General features: G+C 36.2%; 1 protein-coding gene across 3 annotated transcripts in view; it reads right to left on the minus strand.

Moving 5' to 3' along the window:
- Positions 1-22,237, minus strand: part of ITCH (itchy E3 ubiquitin protein ligase) — a 112,406-nt gene that overhangs the window by 45,864 nt on the left and 44,305 nt on the right. For all 3 annotated transcript variants that reach the window (XM_029220110.1, XM_029220109.1, XM_029220108.1), the window contains 4 exons: positions 17,126-17,267; positions 14,622-14,746; positions 13,586-13,723; positions 6,447-6,492 (listed from right to left, as the gene is read on the minus strand). In XM_029220110.1, coding sequence (XP_029075943.1) covers positions 6,447-6,492; positions 13,586-13,723; positions 14,622-14,746; positions 17,126-17,267 — 451 coding nt within the window. The remainder of the gene's footprint in view (positions 1-6,446; positions 6,493-13,585; positions 13,724-14,621; positions 14,747-17,125; positions 17,268-22,237) is intronic.

The raw sequence follows: 22,237 nt of genomic DNA on the forward strand, positions 1-22,237 counted from the left end.
GCCTGGTAAGGAAGGAAAGTCCTGAGGTTCTCATTTCCAATGACTCACAAGACAAAAATTCTTTTTTTGTGCTGCCTAAGTGAGTACTTTTTTCCTGTTTAAAAAAACAAAAACAGGGACTTCCCTGGTGATCCAGCGGTTAAGAATCTGTCTTGCAATGCAGGGGACACTGGTTCGATCCCTGGTAGGGGAACTAAGATTCCCACATGCAGCAGGGTAACTAAGCCCACGTGCCACAACTAGAGAGAAGCCGACGCACTGCAATGAAGAGCCCAGGCGCTGCAACAAAAGATCCTGCACGCCGCAACTAAGACCTGATGCAGCCAAAAAATAAATATTAAAAAACAAAAATAAATAAAAACAAAAAACCAACCAAACAAAAACAAATCAAAGCTCAAGTCTCCCAGAAGCTGAAGAATTAGAAATGACAGATGACTATGACAACCTACACCACAGGTTCAATGAGATTAGTGTGGTGGTGTTAAAATTAACAGTAATAAAAAGTTTAACAGTAATTTGCAAGGACAAAGAGCTTTTGCTAGGTCCTATACAGTTACACAGACCCAAGCAAAAGATAGAAAATGTTAATATTGTGCTTCTCTAGTCTATATCTTTTTTTTTTAAGGTGGCAGAATCCTTTAGTGTATTTTCTTTTTAACATCTTTATTGGAGTATAATTGCTTTACAATGGTGTGTTAGTTTCTGCTTTAAAACAAAGTGAATCAGTTATACATATACATATATCCCCATCTCTCTTCCCTCTTGCGTCTCCCTCCCACCCTCCCTATCCCACCCCTCTAGGTGGTCACAAAGCACCAAGCTGACCTCCCTGTGCTATGCGGCTGCTTCCCACTAGCTATCGGTTTTACATTTGGTACTGTATATATGTACATGCCACTCTCTCACTTTGTTCCAGCTTACCCTTCCCCCTCCCCGTGTCCTCAAGTCCATTCTATAGCATCTATATCTTTCTATTCTAACAAACTTCACTTTCCTAAAGCTTGATCACTTCAAAAAGACTGAGGCAACATGGACTTCAGTTCACATTATTCAACAACTTCAACTGGGCTGTCCATACTGCCTGAAAATCAATCATTTTCTACATCTCTAGTCTACTCCTGGCCACATTCCCATTGCTCATTGAAAACTTTTCCCATCTCCTCAAATACCTAATCCCAATTTGTAGATGACCCTGACTCCACCTCTTCCCTAAAATGATGATTATCAGCTATCCTTTTTTCTCTATTTTAAAATTTCTCTATGCCACTAATATCTTCATCTGTTTGTTTCCCACCTCTGGGGAAAAGAAAATCTATCTTCACTTCTTCGAGGCTAATTTGTCTTGTGGGTCTTTGATTTCAGGACACAAATAATGTGCTCTAGGGCTTTTCACCATCATTTAACACCTTTCTTCTCTCTTCCATCATCTTCCTTCTTCTAGATTGTTCCTCTCAGTCACAAGTATAATTAAAACACTTCCTCAATCTTAATTACTCTTCTAGCTATCCTCTCATTCTCCTTTCCTTCACTGTAATTCTTGGTATTTATTCAACTAATGTATTTAGTGCATTTTAATTAAGAGGTTTTCAAAATAAAAATTTCTAGTTATAAAATAAAAATTACCTTCAATCGTACATTCTAGAGATTATTACCATTAAGAGATAATCTCTTGTCCGTCCTTTTGCATTGGCTATGACTGATTATACTATGTATGTGATCATACAATGTTTCATATCCTGGGTGAGTTTTTGTTTATTATTCATTATATACTGAGCATTTCACCCAAATTATCTGAAAACATTTCTAATGACTGTAGAATACTCTATCTTATGGACATACCATAATCTAATCTTTTTTACGGAAGGGAGTGACATTTTCTATTTCCTTCAGGTAGACTGCCAGGATAGAATAGCTGGGGCAAAGCAGGCAAATATTTTCAACTGAAATATTGATTGCTAATTTAAGAAAAAAAAATATTTTTTTGGCTGTGTTGGGTCTTCGTTTCTGTGCGAGGGCTTTCTCTAGTGCGGCGAGCAGGGGCCACTCTTCATCGCGGTGCGCGGGCCTCTCACTATCGCGGCCTCTCTTGTTGCGGAGCACAGGCTCCAGACGCGCAGGCTCAGTAGCTGTGGCTCACGGGCTCAGTTGCTGCATGGCATGTGGGATCTTCCCAGACCAGGGCTCGAACCCGTGTCCCCTGCATTGGCAGGCAGATTCTCAACCACTGCACCCAAGAAAAAAATATTTTTAAAGGTAATAACTGATCTGTTCTCCACCAGATAGATATGAAAATGCCCATTTCACTATAAAGTATTTATATACTTTTAACATTTTAATATATTATCCCATTGCTCCTTCCTCCCTCCCTCCCTCCCTTCCTCCCTCCCTCCCTCCCTCCCGCCTGCCCTTCCTTTCTGGCTGTGTTGGGTCTTCATTGCTGTGCGCGGGCTTTCTCTAGTTGCGGTGAGCGGGGGCTACTCTTTGCTGCAGTGTGCGGGCTTCTCAATGCAGTGGCTTCTCTTGTTGCAAAGCATGGGCTCTAGGCACGTCGGCTTCAGTAACTGTGGCACACAGGCTCAGTAGTTGTGGCTTGTGGGCTCTAGAGAGCAGGCTCAGTAGTTGTGGCGCACAGGCTTAGATGCTCCGTGGCATGTTGGATCTTCCTGGACCAGGGCTTGATCCCGTGTCCACTGCGTTGGCATGCGGATTCTTCACCACTGCGCCACCAGGGAAGCCCCCATTTATATACTTTTAAATCTTTTTCAATTTGGTAAATAAAAACATGAATGTTCAACAGTATTTCATTTATAGGCCATCTGAGTTTCCTCTTCCATGCACTCACTGTATGTCTGTCTTTTGTACATTTTTCTATTATAAAGGAATAATTTTTCCTCATTATTTGTGAGAGCTTTTTACAATCCGAAGGTACTAATTTCATATTGGTTAAATAGTGATCATTTGCTTTTACATGTTTGAACATACAAGAGTTCTATATTTCTACATAATTAAATGTATTCAGAGATATTTTCTTCTAAAGGTTTTATAATTTCATTTTTAAAAATCAATTTAAAAAACCTAGAATCCACCTTCATTTGGGGATGAGCTGAAGCTCTAACCTGATTTTTCTTTTTCCATACAGCCAGTTTTCCCTGGCTTGATTAGGCTAAGATCTCATTCTCTCCTGCAGTACTTGATAATGTTAAATACACATCTTTTTAAAACATTTTTCTCTTAATTTCTGTGACACTGCTTTTCTAATCCTGTACTCCCCACTTCTAAACCATTCCTTCTTTGGTTTCTCCTCTTCTTCCACTTTACTAAATATAGGTCCCTATGGTTCTGTTCTTATCTTACTTTTCATTCTCCACAAATTTTTGCCTAGGGTCTCAAATTCCATGATTTCAAAGATCATCTTTTAAAATAATTCCAAATCAGAACTCGAATCTTTGTCTCATTCTCATCCCCTGGTACCAAATTATCAGCTAAATGCAGGAGATACAGAATAACTCTCCAATGCTAAAGCCACTCTTCCTCCTATGTTCTAGTTCTGTGGGTGACTCTGCTACCCTCGCAGGCAATTTGACTTTTCTTCTCTCCTGTGCCTCTTGATACTCTGCCTAAGTCCCACTGATTTCACTGGCACGTTTTTTCTCTACTCTTCTACCACCACTGCTCCAGTTCCAGCCCTCATTATCTCTCAGTGGATTACTGTAATAAGTTCCCACAGAGGTCTTCCCACCTTCACCACCACCATACAATCCAAACTACACATTGACTGTCAAATAATTTTTCTTATGGCGTTTTGATCATACCAATGCTCTGTTCAAATATTTTAAAAGACATTCCTCTCCAGGGAAAAAGATTCTAGAAGCCTATACTTGCAAACCAAAATCTCCATCTGGCTCCAACCTCTGCAGTACTAAAAATAACATTTATTGAGGGATAAGCACTTACATGGGCGGGGGGGGGGGGGAAAGCATTCCACTTTAGGCAACAGTAAAACACACTCAGGCTCTGAAGGTAAGGCAGTCCCAGGTTCAACTGTGCCACTTACACTATTAACTCAGGCAAGTTTCTTTCCCTTTCTGAGCCTCAGTTTTCTCATAACCTGTAAAAATGATACCTACCTCATAAAAATATTTAAGGATTAATTGAAATAACAGGAAACCTGTTCATCATACTGCCTGACACATAGTAAGAGGCAATAAATACAGATTGATTCTACTTTCAAATTCACCACCTGCCATTTCCCACTTTCAATTACTCTATTTTCAGCCAAATACTGAGGCTGAAGATTTCCAATAAAACCCCTGTGTTCTTCCCCACCTCCATGACTGTTTTTCTTCTTTCCACCTAGAACTCCTTCATCCAATTCCCTCAAGACATGCATATCCAAATTATAACTATGCTTAATGGTCTTAGGTCAAATGCCATTTCTTCCATGAAGTTTTTATACATTTTATAGACTGTTTCACATTTTAAAAATCATGTATCATTTTCTAATAAATACAAGTAAAAGCAGTTCAAAAAAGAAACAGGATTCAAACCAGCTCTGAAGTAAAAGAGGATGAGATTAAGATCGAGTGACACTTCTGCCAAGCTGTGCAAGCCTAGATTTTCAAGAAATAGACTTTGTTACATAACTGAAAGATTTCCCATAATAGTTTGCTGAAATCTAAGAAATACCTGTATGTCTTCTGAACAGTGGTTCTCGAAGTGTAGGACCTAGTCTATCAGTATCACCTGGAAACTTGTTAGAAATGCAAATCTTGGGCCCCATCCTAGATATAACAATTTGGGAGGAGGACACAAGGCTTGGCAATCTGTGACTGGGCAATCTGTTGTTGAACAAGTCTTCCAGGTGATTCTAATGTACTCTGAAGCTTGAGAAACATGGTGATACCAAAATAGCACTGGTGGTTAACTTTAGTTCCTTTAATGAGTGACTGTGGAGCTAAAACCTGAGATGAATTTTGAAAACCAATATGGAAACCTGTATACTGTATAGAATTGTCAGTGTGAACTTATCACCACCATTATATGTGAAAAGCAATTAGCTACAAATTAAGTGCTACTATGGCTTTGTTTTCTGCTTCATTCTTACAAACCCCTGCTTATCTCACCATACATATGTACCTGATCGAAACATGGAGAACCAAGATGCTAATATAATAAGGTCACAATATACAAATCAAAGATTAACAGTCAAGAAGGCACATCCAAAAACAAAATCTTGAATGCCAGGCACCAATCATCTTGGTAATTCATAAAAGTGACAGAAGACAACACTGAGAAATATACAACATCCAGACATGCTATGGGGGAAAGGAGACCAACAGGACTATACTGATGATATAGGCAGTGCTTGAATTACAGTAAAAGAACCTAAAGCTGTTTAGTAAGCTTCTTAAATGACTGGGGGGAGGGGGAGGTTTTGCCTTGTTCACATGCCTTGTAGTTATGAAGTCTGCAAACAAAAGCAAGGGATTCACCACCATGATTGTTGTGTAGCAACATTTAAACAGCATTTGACAGTTTACAAAATGTTTTTCAAACCCATCATCTCAGAGGTATGCTCTCTGGAAAAGGCTAATGCAAAGGAATTCATGCTTAACACAAAAGACATGCTCAAAGATTAGTCTGGCAGTCTCATAAACCTAGAAGACATTGTTCCTCAGATTATTTGTGAACAATGATTCACTTGGGAAAATGTAAAGCATTGATTAAATAAATGGCATGAAGCCAGGGCTCTAGCAATGCCTTTGCAAGAAACTTACAGCCGTCTAGAGTAGTTTCATAAAGTATTATAAGAGAGATTTTGCAAAAAAGAAATGAGAGTGGCAAAACAGAACCTTTCAATGCACTATAAAATTCTACCACATTCTCACTTATTAATGCAAAAGTACGGGTTTATTAGGCAAAAGAGAGGTTATTTGACCAAAGAAATCTGAAGTATTAAAACATCTTTATGAGGGAAATTTCATGACTTCAAAAAAACTATGAAACAGAAAAATAAAAAGAAACACAAGAGGCATAAGTTGTCTTCCAGTCTACAGACAGTTATTAATTTTAAAAACCTTTTCTATTGCTTTTTAATCCCAGTGAGAAAAATTATAGCCCAGCTTTCCTAGAAAAGAAAATAGCCCAATGATGACCCTGGGATTCTGAACTTTCCTACCTTTGGAAAAGTGGCAACATATTCACTTTTCTATAAGCTGAAAAAGTATTAGCGTTTGGGTATCTCTGGCCTACTCTAGAGAACTGCAGTCATATAAGCTTAGGGTCTTGAATTTTCCATAAATATTTCCTTGCTTACCTTGAGCCCTGAAATTTTTGATACTCATTTTTATATCAATCTGAATTTAAAAGTTTTGACTAAAATGAAACTTATTCATTCTCCGTTGTTTCTTTCTGCATTCTGTGGTAGGTAATAAGTGAACTCTTACCTTGTTTCATCCTTGGGTCTGGAGCCATCATCATTCTGTGAAGCACCTTTAACAATAAAAGTTGTACAGAAAACGAGTTTCAGAAAGTGGTTTGCACCTTTTTCTTAAACATGCTATGTAAACAAAACCTTTCACCAAATCTTTCTAGTAAAGAATATACTGGAACAGAGTTAAAGTCCAACATGATATTTAAAAGGAAAATATGATAAATGTTCTTGTGATTGAGAAGTTTTACCAAAATTTTGTGCAAATGATTATTATGTGTAAGAGATGTTAATTAGTCAAGGTATATTACTCATATGCTGCTTCTGCCTTGTTTGAAATATGTCGCGCTTGATTCTAATTCAAATGTATTTTAGTTATCTTTTGGGGAGGAATCAACTACCTCTCCAAAAAAGTGCTGATTACCAGCAGGACGATGATAAAATAGATTCTGAAAAACAGTATATAGAGAAGTTTAAAAAACTATGAAATGCAAAAAGAACTCAAGTTTAACAGTCTAGGTCCATTTAGCTAAAGAATAATAGTCCCTAAATACAGTCTCTAGTTTCAAACAGTGAAATCACTATATTACTCCAAAGCATAATTAATGAACTAATTCATTAAAAAGATGCTGAGTCACCACTATACTACTACTATATCATACTCAGCAAGGTTGGCAAGTGTCTTATCTAGAAATGTTACATTTTAAAAAAATGGTACAGGTAGATAGATAAAATGTGGCATACCTATGCAATGGAAAATTATTCAATAATAAAAAGGAACAAACTACTGAAATATGCTATGTCACTGATAAACCTGAAAAGACATTATGCTAAGTGAAAGAAGCCTGACACAAAGACTACATATTGTTATGATTCCATTTACATAAAATGTCCAGCAAAGATGAATTTTTAGAGACAGAAAATAGATTAGTGGTTGCTCTAGGCTAGAGGTCAAAATGGGATTTCCTGTGAATAAGCAGGAGGGATCTTACTAGCGAATGAAAATGTTCTAAATCTGATTTACAGTAAATGATTAGATCACTCATTAAATTACTAAAAATCATTAAATTAACACACTTGAAATAGGTAAATTTTATGAAATATAAAATACATGCCAATAAAGCTGTTAAAAATGGTTTTAAAAAACACGGTACAATGAAATACATTTTGGCTGAAAACGGTACGCTTCAATTTTATAAGAATTATTTTTATATGGAATATATTCCCCTAAAATAGCTGATAAATGACATAAATGAAATCAGAAAACCGAAACAAAATATCGTAAATTAAAATCAGTCAATCAGTGTTCCATTTTTTTCAAAAAATAAGAAGATAATTTGAAATAATCCATTTAACTCTACCAATAATTGCTACTTCTAAACTTTATCATTTACTACAGTGAAGCATAGTACATATTTAATGACATGGACTGAGGCCAGACTGCCTGGGTCTGTATTCTAGGTTCAACATGTACTAACTTTGTGACCTTAGAGGAATACTATTGATTTTCCTGTGCCTTTTACCTCGTGTATAAAATGGGAACAATAATGATGCCTACTTTCATAGAACAGTTATGAAAATTAAACATTTAGAACAGTGCCCAGCACATATAAGCACGCCATAAATATTAACTGTTATTGTTTCCTGACATTTACATTTCAAAGTTCAAACAAGGGTTATTTTTGTTCAATCTTTTATTTCACTTCAACACAGAGTAAAGCCATAACTATGAAATTTATGACATAATTTATTTAGATCTAATCTTGTGCTTTCAACAAGAGAATAGTTAAAAAATATAAATCTATCCAACACTTATACAATGAATGTCCAAGAAGAGGAAAAAGGCTGTACTTAAGTTGGCGTTTTATAAACATACTGCTGTTTAAAAGTATTCCCAATCCAAATTTCCTCCAAAAAAATAAAAACCTGATCAGATTTCTAAATACACATTTTATCCAGAGGACACTTTGTTAGAAGATCAACAAAGATCTCTTCTATTCTACTGAAAAGGATCCTCCTGCCACAGAAGAACCAGCTTTTAGATGAAGCAATTTAACACACTATTTCTACTACTTGGGTGCCTAGCAATCTCAAAAGCAAAATGAACAAACAAGTGAACTGATACTAGAGCAAGAGCAGGGTGCAGTAAGCAAATGTGAAAGACAGGGTTACCCTGAGGGCTCTGAGGTGGATCAGAAACAAGGTGAGGGGGCTGAACCAGAGACATCCACATTAGGCTGGGGATCCTGGAAAGGAGCTAAAGTATTCCCAGGTAGGTGACACATCCAGCACTAACAGAAGCAAAAGAAATTTTCTCTGGCCAAAGAGTCCCCAACTTATTAGGCCCTTAAGATTCCCCCAGACTAAGATCAAATATAAACTGGCAACCAAAGAGCCACAACATATAAGAAAACAAGCCTCAATGAAGGAGAGTCAAAACATTTATATCCCCAAATATTTCTGATACTGGAATTTTCAAATGGAGAATATAAAAAACCTACTCATCAAAAGAAAACTAACAAGCAAGAAATAAAAAACTATCAAAAACAAGCATCAGCAATTCCACTCCTAGGTATATATCCAAGACATGCACAAAGAAACTTGGACACAAATGTTTATAGCAGCATTATTTATAATTCATTAATAGCCAAAAGGTGGAAATAAGGCGAATGTCCATCAGTGGACAAATGGATAAAACAAAATTGTGGCATATATACACACAGTGAAATATCCAGGGAATTCCCTGGCGGACCAATGGTTAGGACTCTGCGCTCTCACTGCTGTGGCCCAGGTTCAATCCCTGGTCGGGGAACTGAGATCCCACAAGAGACGCAGCGTGGCCAAAACAAACAAACAAACAAAACTAATATGCTAAGCAAAAGAATCCAGACACAAAAGGTCACATACTCTATGATTCCTTTTTTATGATACACTCAGAAGAGGCAAATCCATAGAGACATATCAGTGGTTACCAGGAGATGGAGGGGAGGGGGAATAGGGAGTGATTACTTAACGGATAATGGTTTGGTTTTGGGGGGTGATGAAAAAGTTTTTAAATGAGAGGTAGTGGATACACACCACTGTGAATACACTAAACGGAAATGAATTGTACACTTTATAAGGTTAAGTATCTATTTTGTAAATTTCATAAAAATTAAAAGAATAACAAAAAAGAGGCATATTTGAAGAAACAATAAATGTTGTAAAGCTGAAAATGCACTTGTGTCATATCCTAGGAATCCCACTCCCAAGCATACAGCCTACAAAGACCCTTCAACCTATGTACCAGGAGACATATATAAATACAAAAATGTTCGATTGTATCACTTATGTTCATCATGGCAAAAAACTGGAAAGAGCCCAAATGTCCTCTGACATAAAAATGGATAAACTGGGGCTTCCCTGGTGGCGCAGTGGTTGAGAGTCCGCCTGCTGATGCAGGGGACACAGGTTCGTGCCCCAGTCCGGGAAGATCCCACATGCTGCGGAGTGGCTAGGCCCGTGAGCCATGGCCACTGAGCCTGCGCGTCCGGAGCCTGTGCTCCGCAACGGGAGAGGCCACAACAGTGAGAGGCCTGCGTACCGCAAAAAAAAAAAAAAAAAAAAAAAAAGGATAAACTGTGGTACATTCACCCAATGGATTATTATACAGCCATGAAAATAAATGAGTTACAGACACAAAATGGATAAATCTTAAAAGGCAACACTGATTTTCATAGAGCGCAAAAGGACACATGCATATGTGAAAAAAATTTAAAGCAAGGAAATGATAAATTCAAAGTTCAGAACAGTGATTATCTCTAGGAAAAAGACAAGGATTGATATAGGGAGGAGAACACGGGTGGATGCAATGATATCGTTCATATTCTAATTCTTAAGATCACACCCGGGTCCCTGGCAGTGACAGCACCAAGTCCTATCCACTGGACCACCAGGGAATTCCCAATACTTCCATTTTTAAAGTAGCACTGATAAAGATTAAAAAAACGTAAGTGTGTAAAGGAAGTTTTGCTGGCTTTTTTGTGATGTTAGTTAATATTCTGAGCAAACATTTAAAATAATCAATCAAATATAAGTCAAATTTTAAAAAATACCATTACAGCAAAGTTTCTCTCTATCAAATAATTAGTTGGTACCCAGACCCAGCGGAGATATAGTAATTTCAAATAATATTTGGTATAGCAAAAAACTTCATCTAGTTTCTTAGAATTTATTTTACTGAAAAGAAACATTATAATCACAAATGAAAATGACTATTTACTCTAAAATCAAAAGAAACCACAAAAACTAGAGTTTAATGAGAAAGACTGGGAAAGAATGAGATAAAACCAAAACAAAATGGAACATACACAATAAGAACCGGAGGTCACATATGCCAACAACTATCCCCAAATTAATTTTAAATACATTTCCAGAGCATCCATGGTAAAGAATAAAGATCTTTACAAGAATATGTTCCTATTTTATTATCATAAATTTAAAAGTAAAATAGACTTTTATTTCTCTTTAGGAAAACTAATGCCTTTGATGATGATACTTTTCAGTGTTTCTTGTTGAATGCCATATTTGGGAAGACAGGTGTTAAACTAACAATCAACCACCACCACCCACCCAAGAAGTCAAAAGAAAAGGAAAACATCAAGAGAAATTATGTAATTATTTCCTAAACAGAAAAATAAGGAAGAGTATCAAAGAAAATGTTACAAATGACACTCTCAGTTGGGATATTAAACTTGTTCCCTGAGTGAAGACAGTGGTAGGGGAGGTAGAATGGGAACATAAAGCTCTCTGGTTTTTAAATAAAGCTTGAAGTGGGAAGAACAAACAAACACAGTGAGTAAAATCTGTTTCACCTGAAAAAGAGTTTACTTATATAACTGCCATTTTTAGAAAATTTATCCACCAAAAAGAATGAAAATTTTATCTACCAAAAAAATGAAAATTTAACTATCAAAAGAGATAATGCTATCTATCTTATTAGAAAAATCTTCACAGTATATCTAAATATATAACAAGCTATTATTTGGTGACTTTTAATACCAAAATTCAGACAGATCTTTTTATAAGCATTATTTTTAAATTAACCAAAAATATTAAAGTCTAAAATCCCGTGAGTTCTTCCACAATAACTTTTTTGTTTTTTAATTAATTTTTTATTGGAGTATAGTTGATTTAAAATGTTGTATTAGTTTTTGCTGTACAGCAAAGCCACAAAAACTTGACTGAACGCACAGAGGAGAAAAAAACACTAAAACCCTGTAACATTAGAAAAATATTAGAATACAAAAGAAACCAACCAAACAATGCTCAGATGACAGAAATTCAATTTTAGCGCTAAACTCTAATTTTCATTTCTGGCTTATAGTTAAAGTTACAGAAATGGAATCAATCAAAAAACAATACAAGTGAAGTTCCCACCACAGATGCTTGTGGACTTAATTGGGTTTTCTTTGCTTACTTATAACAACTCATGATTTCATTTAAAGTTCCTAAGTTTTTAACTGTGAAACGGAAAGTATATTGGAAAGAAAAGGAAACCAACAAATATTTGTGTTTCAATCTTGACTCTGCATCGCACTTGTTGGTGTGATACGGGACATACTATTTAAACTCTCAGAGCCTCACTTTCTTTTATATGCAAAATGTCTTACAAAATTGTGATGGTTAAATGAATATATATGTAAACACACCAACACAGTGCCTGGCACATGGTAAACATTAAACAAATGGCAGCTACTGTATGTGGCAACTCTAGCCCTAAAATCCACTGTGACTCCCCAGTTAAAACCTCTCTTTACTTCAAAGAATGAGATTAAATTCTGTCAATTATTTTCCTACTTGAGTCAAAAACTGGTTACATAGAAATGTCCACTTCTGTAGGAAACAAACAGTAAAGTCATAAGTATAATATGCAGTTTAGAATCTACTCTGAAATATGAAGGCTGACATGCTTTACTTTTGTTAATTATTAAATATTCTGCATTAGTAGCAGTTTCAATTTGTAGGGAAAAAAAACTTAGGAAGCTATAAATACTGAGGTTTTAGAGCAGTTTAACAATGTAACTTAACTTTTATTACCTTCAGGAATTCCAATTTATAGAAAAATGTAACTATTACAGAGTTCCTGTGAATAACAGTCAATTAAGATGAACATGTCAACTCTGAAGCAGTTTAACGAATTCAGAAGTTTCTTTCCACCCTCATTAACCCCAAAGAACCAAACTGGAAGACACACCAGGACTATCTTAAAGGTTCTGCTATTAAAAAGGGTCATGAGTTAGAAAGGAAGTAGGAAGTCTTCCAAAGTAGGAACAGAAGTACAGCAGCACCTGACAACTGCAAAATGTTTCATAAGGCAGTTTCTAAGTAAACAAAAAGATCTTTGTCAGACTAATCAAGGAGACCATTAATACGTGCTTTGTCTTGGGGCCTCTACAATCTGTGTTTCAAGTGAAAATACACTTATTAGCACATTAATAAGGGTTGGAAATATCTAAAGGGAATCCACTGAGAAGTGGTTTTAATTAAGCATGCTAGCTGTGCAGGCACTAACTCAGGTGCTAGCCAACTTCTTTTAATTACAGCTCATTTATTTCCTTTAACAAACACGAGTAAATCATAAACTGTAAAATATATCAGCATACATATAAAGAATTGGTTCTGTCATCATTATAACTCAAAGACATCTCAATAAATGTAGCCTACAAAAATGGAAGAGGAATGGCAAATGGATTCCAGCTTGTTACTGGCTTGTCTGGTACAGTACTAAGAAGGATTTCGAGTCAAATTTAAACTCAATCAGACACTGCTACAGAGAGTAAACTATGTCTGCCATTAGCACTGGAGAAGGTGTAGCATCAAACGTGCCATACTAACTGCCATTGTTGGCCTACAGAACGGACACTTTATAAATCAATTCATCACTCATAGGGCCAACTGTGATATGGCTTTTACTTGGCTAGCTTTTCAACTTATAGAAAAATGTTTTCCTCATAGAAACAATGCACTAAAAGTTTAAAATGAAAAATGTCTCTTTCTAAAAAGGAAATAAAATAATCTCTTTAATGTGGAAAAGAACAGCAATAATTACAACATACTACAGTGGCTAATGTAAGAAGAATCATTAAAGACCCTATATAATAAGTGATTACTCACTTTCTGAACATGTAGTTTCACCATTAGCAATAACTTCAGACTCTAGCTGCAGCCCATCAAGACAAACTGACAAATCTCCTATTGTCTCTGTTGGTTCTTTGTCACCTACAAGCTGTAAAGTCACAACTACTTCCTCAACTGGAAGAGAATAAAATTATAGAAAATGGTCACTTTTTTTCCTTTAAGTCTTAACTGTTGAAAACAAAACTGTCAGAAAAACTTTACATTTATGTGTACACAATTTGTTTTAATATACTTCACCCAAGGTTTCAGGCCTTTTGATGCCAAAAACATTTTAAAAATAGAACAAAATTTCCTAATGGTTAATATCCACAATGTAAGATACTAAATAGCTTAATCATCTCACTTATTATATTCATTCTCTTTTACAAAATGAGCCAGCAGGACAACTAAGACTACTCAGCAATATATGCCTGACTTATATTGACTGAAAACATAATTTAAGAATGAATTTTCATCTCATAAATCCTAAATGAGAAATAAAATCCTTTGAAGTATGTTTTAGATACTCAAGGGATTACATGTTTTAAAATCATGATATATTAATTAAAATAAGCATGTTTCAAGTTTTTATGTATCTATAAGTATATATAGATATCTAAAGATAGAGATATACATGTATAAATAAAACCACAACCATCTAAAATGAGGAAGTTTTTAAAATAAGCATTCGAAAAGGAAATGTCAAAATATTAACCACATTTGTCTCTCTGTAGTGAGATTACATTTTTCCTTCAGCTCTGCTCTATATTTTTGTTTTCCATAATTGAGTATATAGCCTTCAATAAATACCTATTTATTAAATAAATATTTATTTAAAATATCAGATCCAAAATGAATGGCCAAACCACGGTTACTCAGAATGCATTAAACAGTTCAAGATTCATCTCCCTATTAATATCATAACCAAGTAAACCTAAAAACAAATAGTGAACATAGTTTCTTCACATTTGGCACATGAATTTCTTGCAGAAAAACAAAAGCTGAGCATATTCTATTGTTTTTACATACATACGTTTCATATTGTTTGACTTTAATGTTTCATAGATATCTAATGCAGCAGTTCCCAACAAAACATCAGATTTCAATGTCTGGTGACTCCACACACGAAAATGTAATTTACTCACAGGGGTGACGATACTACAGGTGAAAAAAAAGGTGAAAAATAATTTCCTTAAATATCACAACAAGATTGTAAATAAATTATAATTAAAATCTTCTCACTGCACACCTTACAGTCTACCGTACAACCAATACTGCCTATGGCCATCTTCACTTGTCACTGAACTATAGGGGCAATTTCATGCATGTATATCATCAACAAAAGTAAAAGTGCTCACCATGCTACAAACTGTTGAAAAATCAGTTTTACTTTCGTAGTACAAAAAAGTTAATTTATTAATTAAATCCTTATTTTATGTCAGGTAGTATGCTGAGCTTAGGATTATTTTGTTTAATCTTCACAGCAACCCTGAGGTGAGAATTACCACTCCCATCTTCAGATATAGAAGCTGATATTCAGAGAGGTTAAGCAAATTGCCCAAGATCACACAGCCACTCGGTGGCAGACTGTGAACGAAACTCTGTCATTAAAATTTATACTAAGAAGTTTCTCGGTCAGCTACTTAATGATTTGAGGATTATATTACCCCAAGTTTCACACTGTTAGAGGCAAAGTGTCCGGGACAACTGTCAAATAAAGACTCTTCCAGACCTTGCTAAATGCCAATACAGAATAGAAATCTGAATTTGCAATAAACTGTATAAAAACTATTTCAATTAGAAAAACAGGAACACTAGATAACCTACCGGGGATGGAATAAAAGAGTTAATAAATTTAATTTTACTTTGAGGTCTACTCTAAATTATTTCAATTCAAATCTTGAGAGAAGTCTGCAAAGCCTACTACCCAACAATGGAAGCTGTGTTAAAATTGCAGCCCAATCTGCTGCAACTTAAAAATTCAGAAGATCTTGGGCTATGTTCCCCCGAACATCTGGACTTAAGAATAACACTACCATATAGGGCTACAAGGAGAGTTTCTTTTTTCTTAACTTTTAAACCAGTAAGGAGTTCATGTCATTATCGGCTCAAGAGCCCTAAAGTACATTTATTGTGAGCACAGATAGTTGGTAGAAAGTAGATGAGTATTCAGTCTATTATTCTGAACATCTCCAGTCGCTAATGGAGGCTGTGGCCTTTTGAAGATTTGTTTTTTTAAAAAATGTTACTCACATATTGTTTAATTTAGATCAAATCTCTAATGGGGCACTAATTAAAAATGAAGTCTAAGAAACGATGTTGAAATAAATACAGATGAGGAACATTATTAGAATGATACTTCTGCAAATAGGTTTCAAGATGACCTTCAGTAAATTCTTAAGTTTCATTCATTTGCTCAAAATCATAAAGTACATCAAGATGCCCTACAACTTCAAAAATCCATGTTAAACAATAATATAGGTTTAGCTAATTTGTTTTGTCATTTATTAGGAATAAATACTGTCCATATAAGCATGTATATCATGTGAAGAGAAGAGCTTATCATTTCAAATGTCTCATCTCACCATTTAGAAATAAAACTTTTTTTAGTTACAGGTTTGTTTCTCTAAGAGAAAAAATACAAGAATTCCAAATGTTAGGTAATGAAAGCAATTTGTCTATATTTGATAACTGGTTATATTTTGAACTACACTTTAATATACAAACCAAATACACTATATTATTTAAAAATCCATTTGTTGATAAATCATACATTTGCTTCCATTTTAGTAGAAAAATTAAAAGTAACCTATAATTCTCTTCAACCTGTAATTCCCTTCCTACCAACATCTGAGGCTTCGTCAATAAGTGTTGAAATTGAGCTACATCCTACTTCTATGAATTCGAATGACAGATTAAAAACACAAACATATAGACATATACACAGGGATGTATATTGCAACACTGTCTAATAGCACAACATTAGAAACCAACCGATCAATAGGGAACTAGTAAAATTAATCACAGTCCATCCATATTAAAGAATATTATGTAGCTGTATAAGGGATATTAGACCCATACGTGCTCAACGAAAAAGGATGTTATGTATGTTAAGTATAAAATGTATAGCATAATTTTTTTTAAAGGAAAAAAACCCCTGTGTAGGTTCTATGGGGGCACTGTAATTTTAAAAAACACAAACTATTTTTAAAAATTAAATTAAAAAAATGAAGTGAGCTACTCATAGCCCTCTATTTCAAACCTAAATTAAGGAAAGAGCTGCTAATCTTTCTAGGCCAGTGACCCTGGGATCTCCCAGCTACTTTTCAGCGGCAACAATGCAATGAAAAGGAGAGACTGGGAAAACAAATAATTAAAGAGAAAGGAGACTAGAAGGAGGAGCCCTAAGAACAGGGGAATAAGAGGGGAAAAAAAAAAGAGAGGAGGAACAAAGAAAAAAGTGAGAAACTTTTTTAAAGCTGCATTTCTGCTCACCTACTAAACAAAATACACCACAGAAAATACTTTCAAACCTACACTGTAAGAGGTTGCTTCCATTTGGGACTGTTCGTATTGTTGCATTTTTCTGTCTTCTTTGACTGTCCATCTACTGTGACTTCCACATAAGGACTTGGCCCAAACCAATTCTTTTTATTTTCTTTAAGTTTCGCTGAAATGACTAAGTAAAATAAAATAGAAAATATTTCAATATTCGAGATGTTAGTTCATCCTTCAAATCCATTTAATTTCATAAAGGTTAAACACAGCATTATTATTTTTACTCAGAGAAGCAGTCTGCTCTAAAATATTCACAAATTTTATTCACATATAACCTTTGTATTTCTTCCCATCATATTAAAAAATATAGGACTTCCCCACACCATCCAACCAAATTCCCATCAGTAGACCCCCCCCAACTGTCAGTATCAACAGTCCCAGAAATCTTGAGGTCAATTAAAAGGTACACTGACAAACTTGGTAAACAAATATTTGAATGCCTACCATGTTATCAGATATTGCTCTAAACTGTGGACAGAGCAGTTTACAATTAGAGATAAGTCCTTGTGATGAAAAACAGCCTAATGTGGCAGAGTATGACTTGGCAGTAAAGAAGTCTTCTAAGGAAGTACTTTTAAGCAACCATCTAAATGACAAGGAGCTATCCATGTGAGGACTGAAGGTAGGAAGAAGGGAAAATTCCAGACAGAGGTACGAAAGCTTGGCATACCTGAGGAAAAGTATAGCAAAACAGGGAAAAATGGTAAATGAGATAAGATCACATTTAGCTTTGTAAGCCAAGATAAGGAATTTGGATTTTATTCTAAGCATGCTAGAAAGCCAATGAAAGAAGAGAGTTACAAACTAAGATTATTTTTAGCATCTCATATATCTCTCATTATCTTAGCAAGAGCTTCTTACATCCTTAGCCTTCACCCTTGAGTTAGTCACTTTTGCCATGAAATAGCCTTGTCCAAGCACTGTGTGGAAGGTACGAAGAGTAGATTCAAATCTAGTAGAGCACCCCCTGGTTCCCACAGGAGACAACTCACTAGTCCCCTATAAATGAGACGATCACAGCCAAGGAAATATTCTACCACCTGGATATATACTCCAACAGCAAAGTTCAGAGAATGCCAGTGCCCTTCAAGACTAATGGGCCCTTGTGAGTTGCTAGAAAAGTTTATATAGCAGCTACCCAAGAAGCTCAATAAACAGACCAGCACATAGACAGTCTGGGTACCCTAGCAGGCACAGTCCCAGGTGGCGGCCCTGAATCTCCCAACTTCATGTTTATCAAATACTTTTGTCCTTTTATGCTTAAGAGGCTGCTAGAGCCATCTAATTAAGAGATGACAGTAGTATGGACTAGGGTGGTAAACATGGATATGGGGAGGAATAAGCATCTTCTAAGGAGAACCAACAGGATTAGATTTCATGAGTGAGTTAGGGGAAAGAAGCAAGGATAACTCCCAGGTTTCTGGCATGAATAACTGGATAGAAGGTGCTATCATTTAATAAGATGGAAAAGATCTAGGAAAGCACAAGTTTGAGAAGGGTAGAATGGGCAGGAAGTCAAGCGTATTATAAAGAATATATAAAATTTGAGATGCTCATGAGACATCTAGGTAGAAACACTAAGTAAAATGTCTTTCAGAACAGAAAATACTCAAGTGGGGATCAGACCTATCTCTGACTAATATGTACTATAAAGCCCTATCACTTAATACAAAGCCTAATTTAATCACAGGATTGCCAAAGAAAAATATAAAATCCCTATTTTTAATACATTTCTGGTCTGAGAAAAGGTAAAACAGCCCACACACTCATGCATAAGCTCATTTTATTTCAGGGGCTCTTGTGATCCTCTAAAACTGATTAAACCTAGAACAAAGAGCAATGCAGGCCTGACAGGGAGGAAATTACCTGCCCTTAGTGGCTTTTTAGGATTCAAACTTTTGAAAGCTATTTTGCCAAGTACTCCCATCCAACCCCACTAGAGCCATTTTAGGAAACTTTAAATGGGAAAATAAAGAGTCAGGGAAACCAACACCAACTGTTAGTGTTTACTATGTCTGGCACTTAAAGACTGTCATTTCGATACACAGAACTATTCTGTGAGATAGGTATTATCATCTTAATTTTTATACATAAAAAAAAAACAAGCTCAACAAAATTTAAAAGTTTACCCAAGGGTCATGGCAAAGCCTGGACAGGAGAAATTATTTAAGTGTTCAAATCTCAAAGCTTATATTGCATAAAACTTTCATTACAGTCCTAATATTCTAAAATAGATCAATGTACTACTTCCTAAAATTTAAATTCCCATAGTAAATTAAAGGAATTAAAAAACTGTAAATTATAAACTGGAAGAAAAGGAATCAGAAAAATGTCAATATCATCTGTCACCTGGGCTACTCCAAGAGGCCTCTAACAACTGTCTGTTTTTACTCTCACTTCTCTAATGCAATCTCTCACAGCTACCAGAATTATCTTCCTAGAACAGATGTGATGTCAATGCTTTTCAATGATTGGCTAATGCCTGCAAAATGAAGTTTAAACTCTTCTGGGGCATTTTACATTGCTTACTCTGTACGTTTACAGCCTCTTCCTATACCAAACTCCACCCAGGCCTGTGGTAGTCTAACCACTCTTAGCTGTTTGCTGTCCCTCCCAAGTGCCTAGTACTTTCATGCCTCATACGTGCTACCCCCTCCACTCATGATCCTTCTTCCTGTTCACCCAATAAAATCCTACTTCTTGAGAGACAAATACCCCCTTCTCTTTGACCGGATGGTTCTTTAAACCTAGTAAGTCAAACTGTTCCTGTTCTATGCCCCCACAGCATTTTCCTATTTATATATGGGTCCTACAGCTTTCTATTCTGCCTTAGTTCTTAGTAAGTTTATCAGTTCTTACTTGTTTAACTCACTCTGTAATCCCCTTCATGGCAAGGTTATAACCAGTCTTTATAACTTAGTGATTTAAACCTGACAGGCGTTTAATACATTTGTTGAACCAAATGATTAGCCATGGTAGAAAACAAGTTGCCCTGCTTTATAGTTACTTACACACGCACACACAATCTATTGCATATGATTTCATGGTACTTATTAATGTTCTTCTGATTCTTCTGTTCTGAAGGTCAACATTTTCACCCGACTGATTCTTCATCCTACCTCTCCAATACAAAATTAAAATCCTGACAATTTAAAGAAAGTAGAAGTAAATCCTTAGCTTATCCAATTTATTTTGTGAATCAGGAGACTATAATGAACAAGGTAAAAAAAACAGGGGTGCTGAGACCAGGTATGATGAGCAGTATGATGAACTGTTAAGAGCTAAAACCAGTTAAAGCAAGTGCTACCTCTGTGGTCAGAAGTCATGAGAGGCTACATGAGGTCTCTGTAGCAGAACTGTCTTGGCTGGGCAGAACTGGATATAAACTTTTGACTTTAAAGCATGAAGGACTCTCCTGGTCTCTAAGCATTGGGAGCTAAATATACGGTGTTCTAGTAAATTTGGGGAAATGCAGTAATGTTTAATTTCAATTTGTAATAACTAAAATAAGATGGTTTCTCTTCCTCAAATGATGAGTTTTGAGTAAGGATTGAGACTAAAAAATTTCTAGGAAATACCAAAGAATTTATTTTGCCCACGTTAAGTATAATGCTAGCATACAGCAAGCATCAAAACACAGATAAGCTCAGTATAATAGCGGAAGTTATGTACAGAACATAATTAAACAGGAAATGGCTAAAGACAGGGAAGGATGTAAGAAAACAGACTTATGTCCAAAGTAAAGGACCCAGACCATGGAATTGGAGATAAAGAATAAAGAATGATCCAGGAAATGCAAGAGTAAAAATCAGTGGAACCTGGGACTTCCCTGGTGGCGCAGTGGTTAAGAATCCACCTGCCAATGCAGGGGACACGGGTTCGCACCCTGGTCTAGGAAGATCCCACAAGCCACAGAGCAACTAAACCCGTGCACCACAACTACTGAGCCCGCATGCCACAACTACTGAAGCCTGCGCGCCTAGAGCCTGTGCTCCACAAGAGAAGCCATCGCAATGAGAAGCCCACGCACCTCAACAAACAGTACCCCCTGCTCACCACAACTAGAGAAAGCCCGCACACATCAACGAAGACACAACACAGCCAAAAATAATAAATTTTAAAAAAACCACACACACATGAAGTTCTCTAAACAATCCACTTATCAACAGTACTATCATTTAATATTTTAAAACTGTTCTGCTACAACTTATAATACGTGTCATTTCTCTGAAATAAATTTTCTACTTGCCCTCATCTGGTAAGGGGCAGCAATTAGCAAACATACATTGTAAACAAATAATGTATGCATACATGTGTGTAATGTACGTATGTAAGAGTTAAAGAAATAAATTTGAGCAGAACCACAGAGTAACATTTTAACTTTTGACCCTAAATTTCCCTATGAGTCTTTTACACCAACTTTTTTAAAAAGTTTATTTATTTAGTTAGTTATTTATGGCTGCATTGGGTCTTTGTTGCTGCACGCAGCCTTTCTCTAGTTGTGGTGAGCAGGGGCTACTCTTCATTGCAGTGCATGGGCTTCTCATTGTGGTGGCTTCTCTTGTTGCGGAGCACAGGTTCTAGGCACACAGGCTTAGTTGCTCCACAGCATGTGGTATCTTCCCAGACCAGGGCTTGAACCTGTGTACCCGGCATTGGCAGGCAGATTCTTAAGCACTGCGCCACCAGGGAAGTCCCTACACCGACTTTTAAAACACAAATCCAGCTGTCTGCTCTTTGTTAAAAACTCTGGTTACTTCTCATCTCCCTTAGCAATGTTTTTTTTTTGGTAGCCTTGACACACCTGAAGGAGATGATCCACTCCCATTAATTCTCATGGGTCCCTGCTCTGCAGCAGTGGCTTTTAGGGACATCAAGGGAAGTCTTGGCATTTCCCTCCTTCACATCATTTGCTCTGTCATGTTCATTCCTGAAAGATCCTTTTCTACCTTTCTACTTTTTTTCTGGCCATGCCAGGCAGCATGTGGGATCTTAGTTCTCCAACCAGGGATCGAACCCATGCCCCCTGCATTGGGAGCGCAGTCTGACCCAATGGACCTCCAGGGAAGTCCCTACCTTTCTACTTCTTTT

The sequence above is a fragment of the Monodon monoceros genome, unplaced genomic scaffold (assembly GCF_005190385.1).
Source record: "Monodon monoceros isolate NGI ecotype Baffin Bay Population unplaced genomic scaffold, NGI_Narwhal_1 Super_Scaffold_13, whole genome shotgun sequence".
Classification (NCBI taxonomy): Eukaryota; Metazoa; Chordata; class Mammalia; order Artiodactyla; family Monodontidae; genus Monodon; species Monodon monoceros.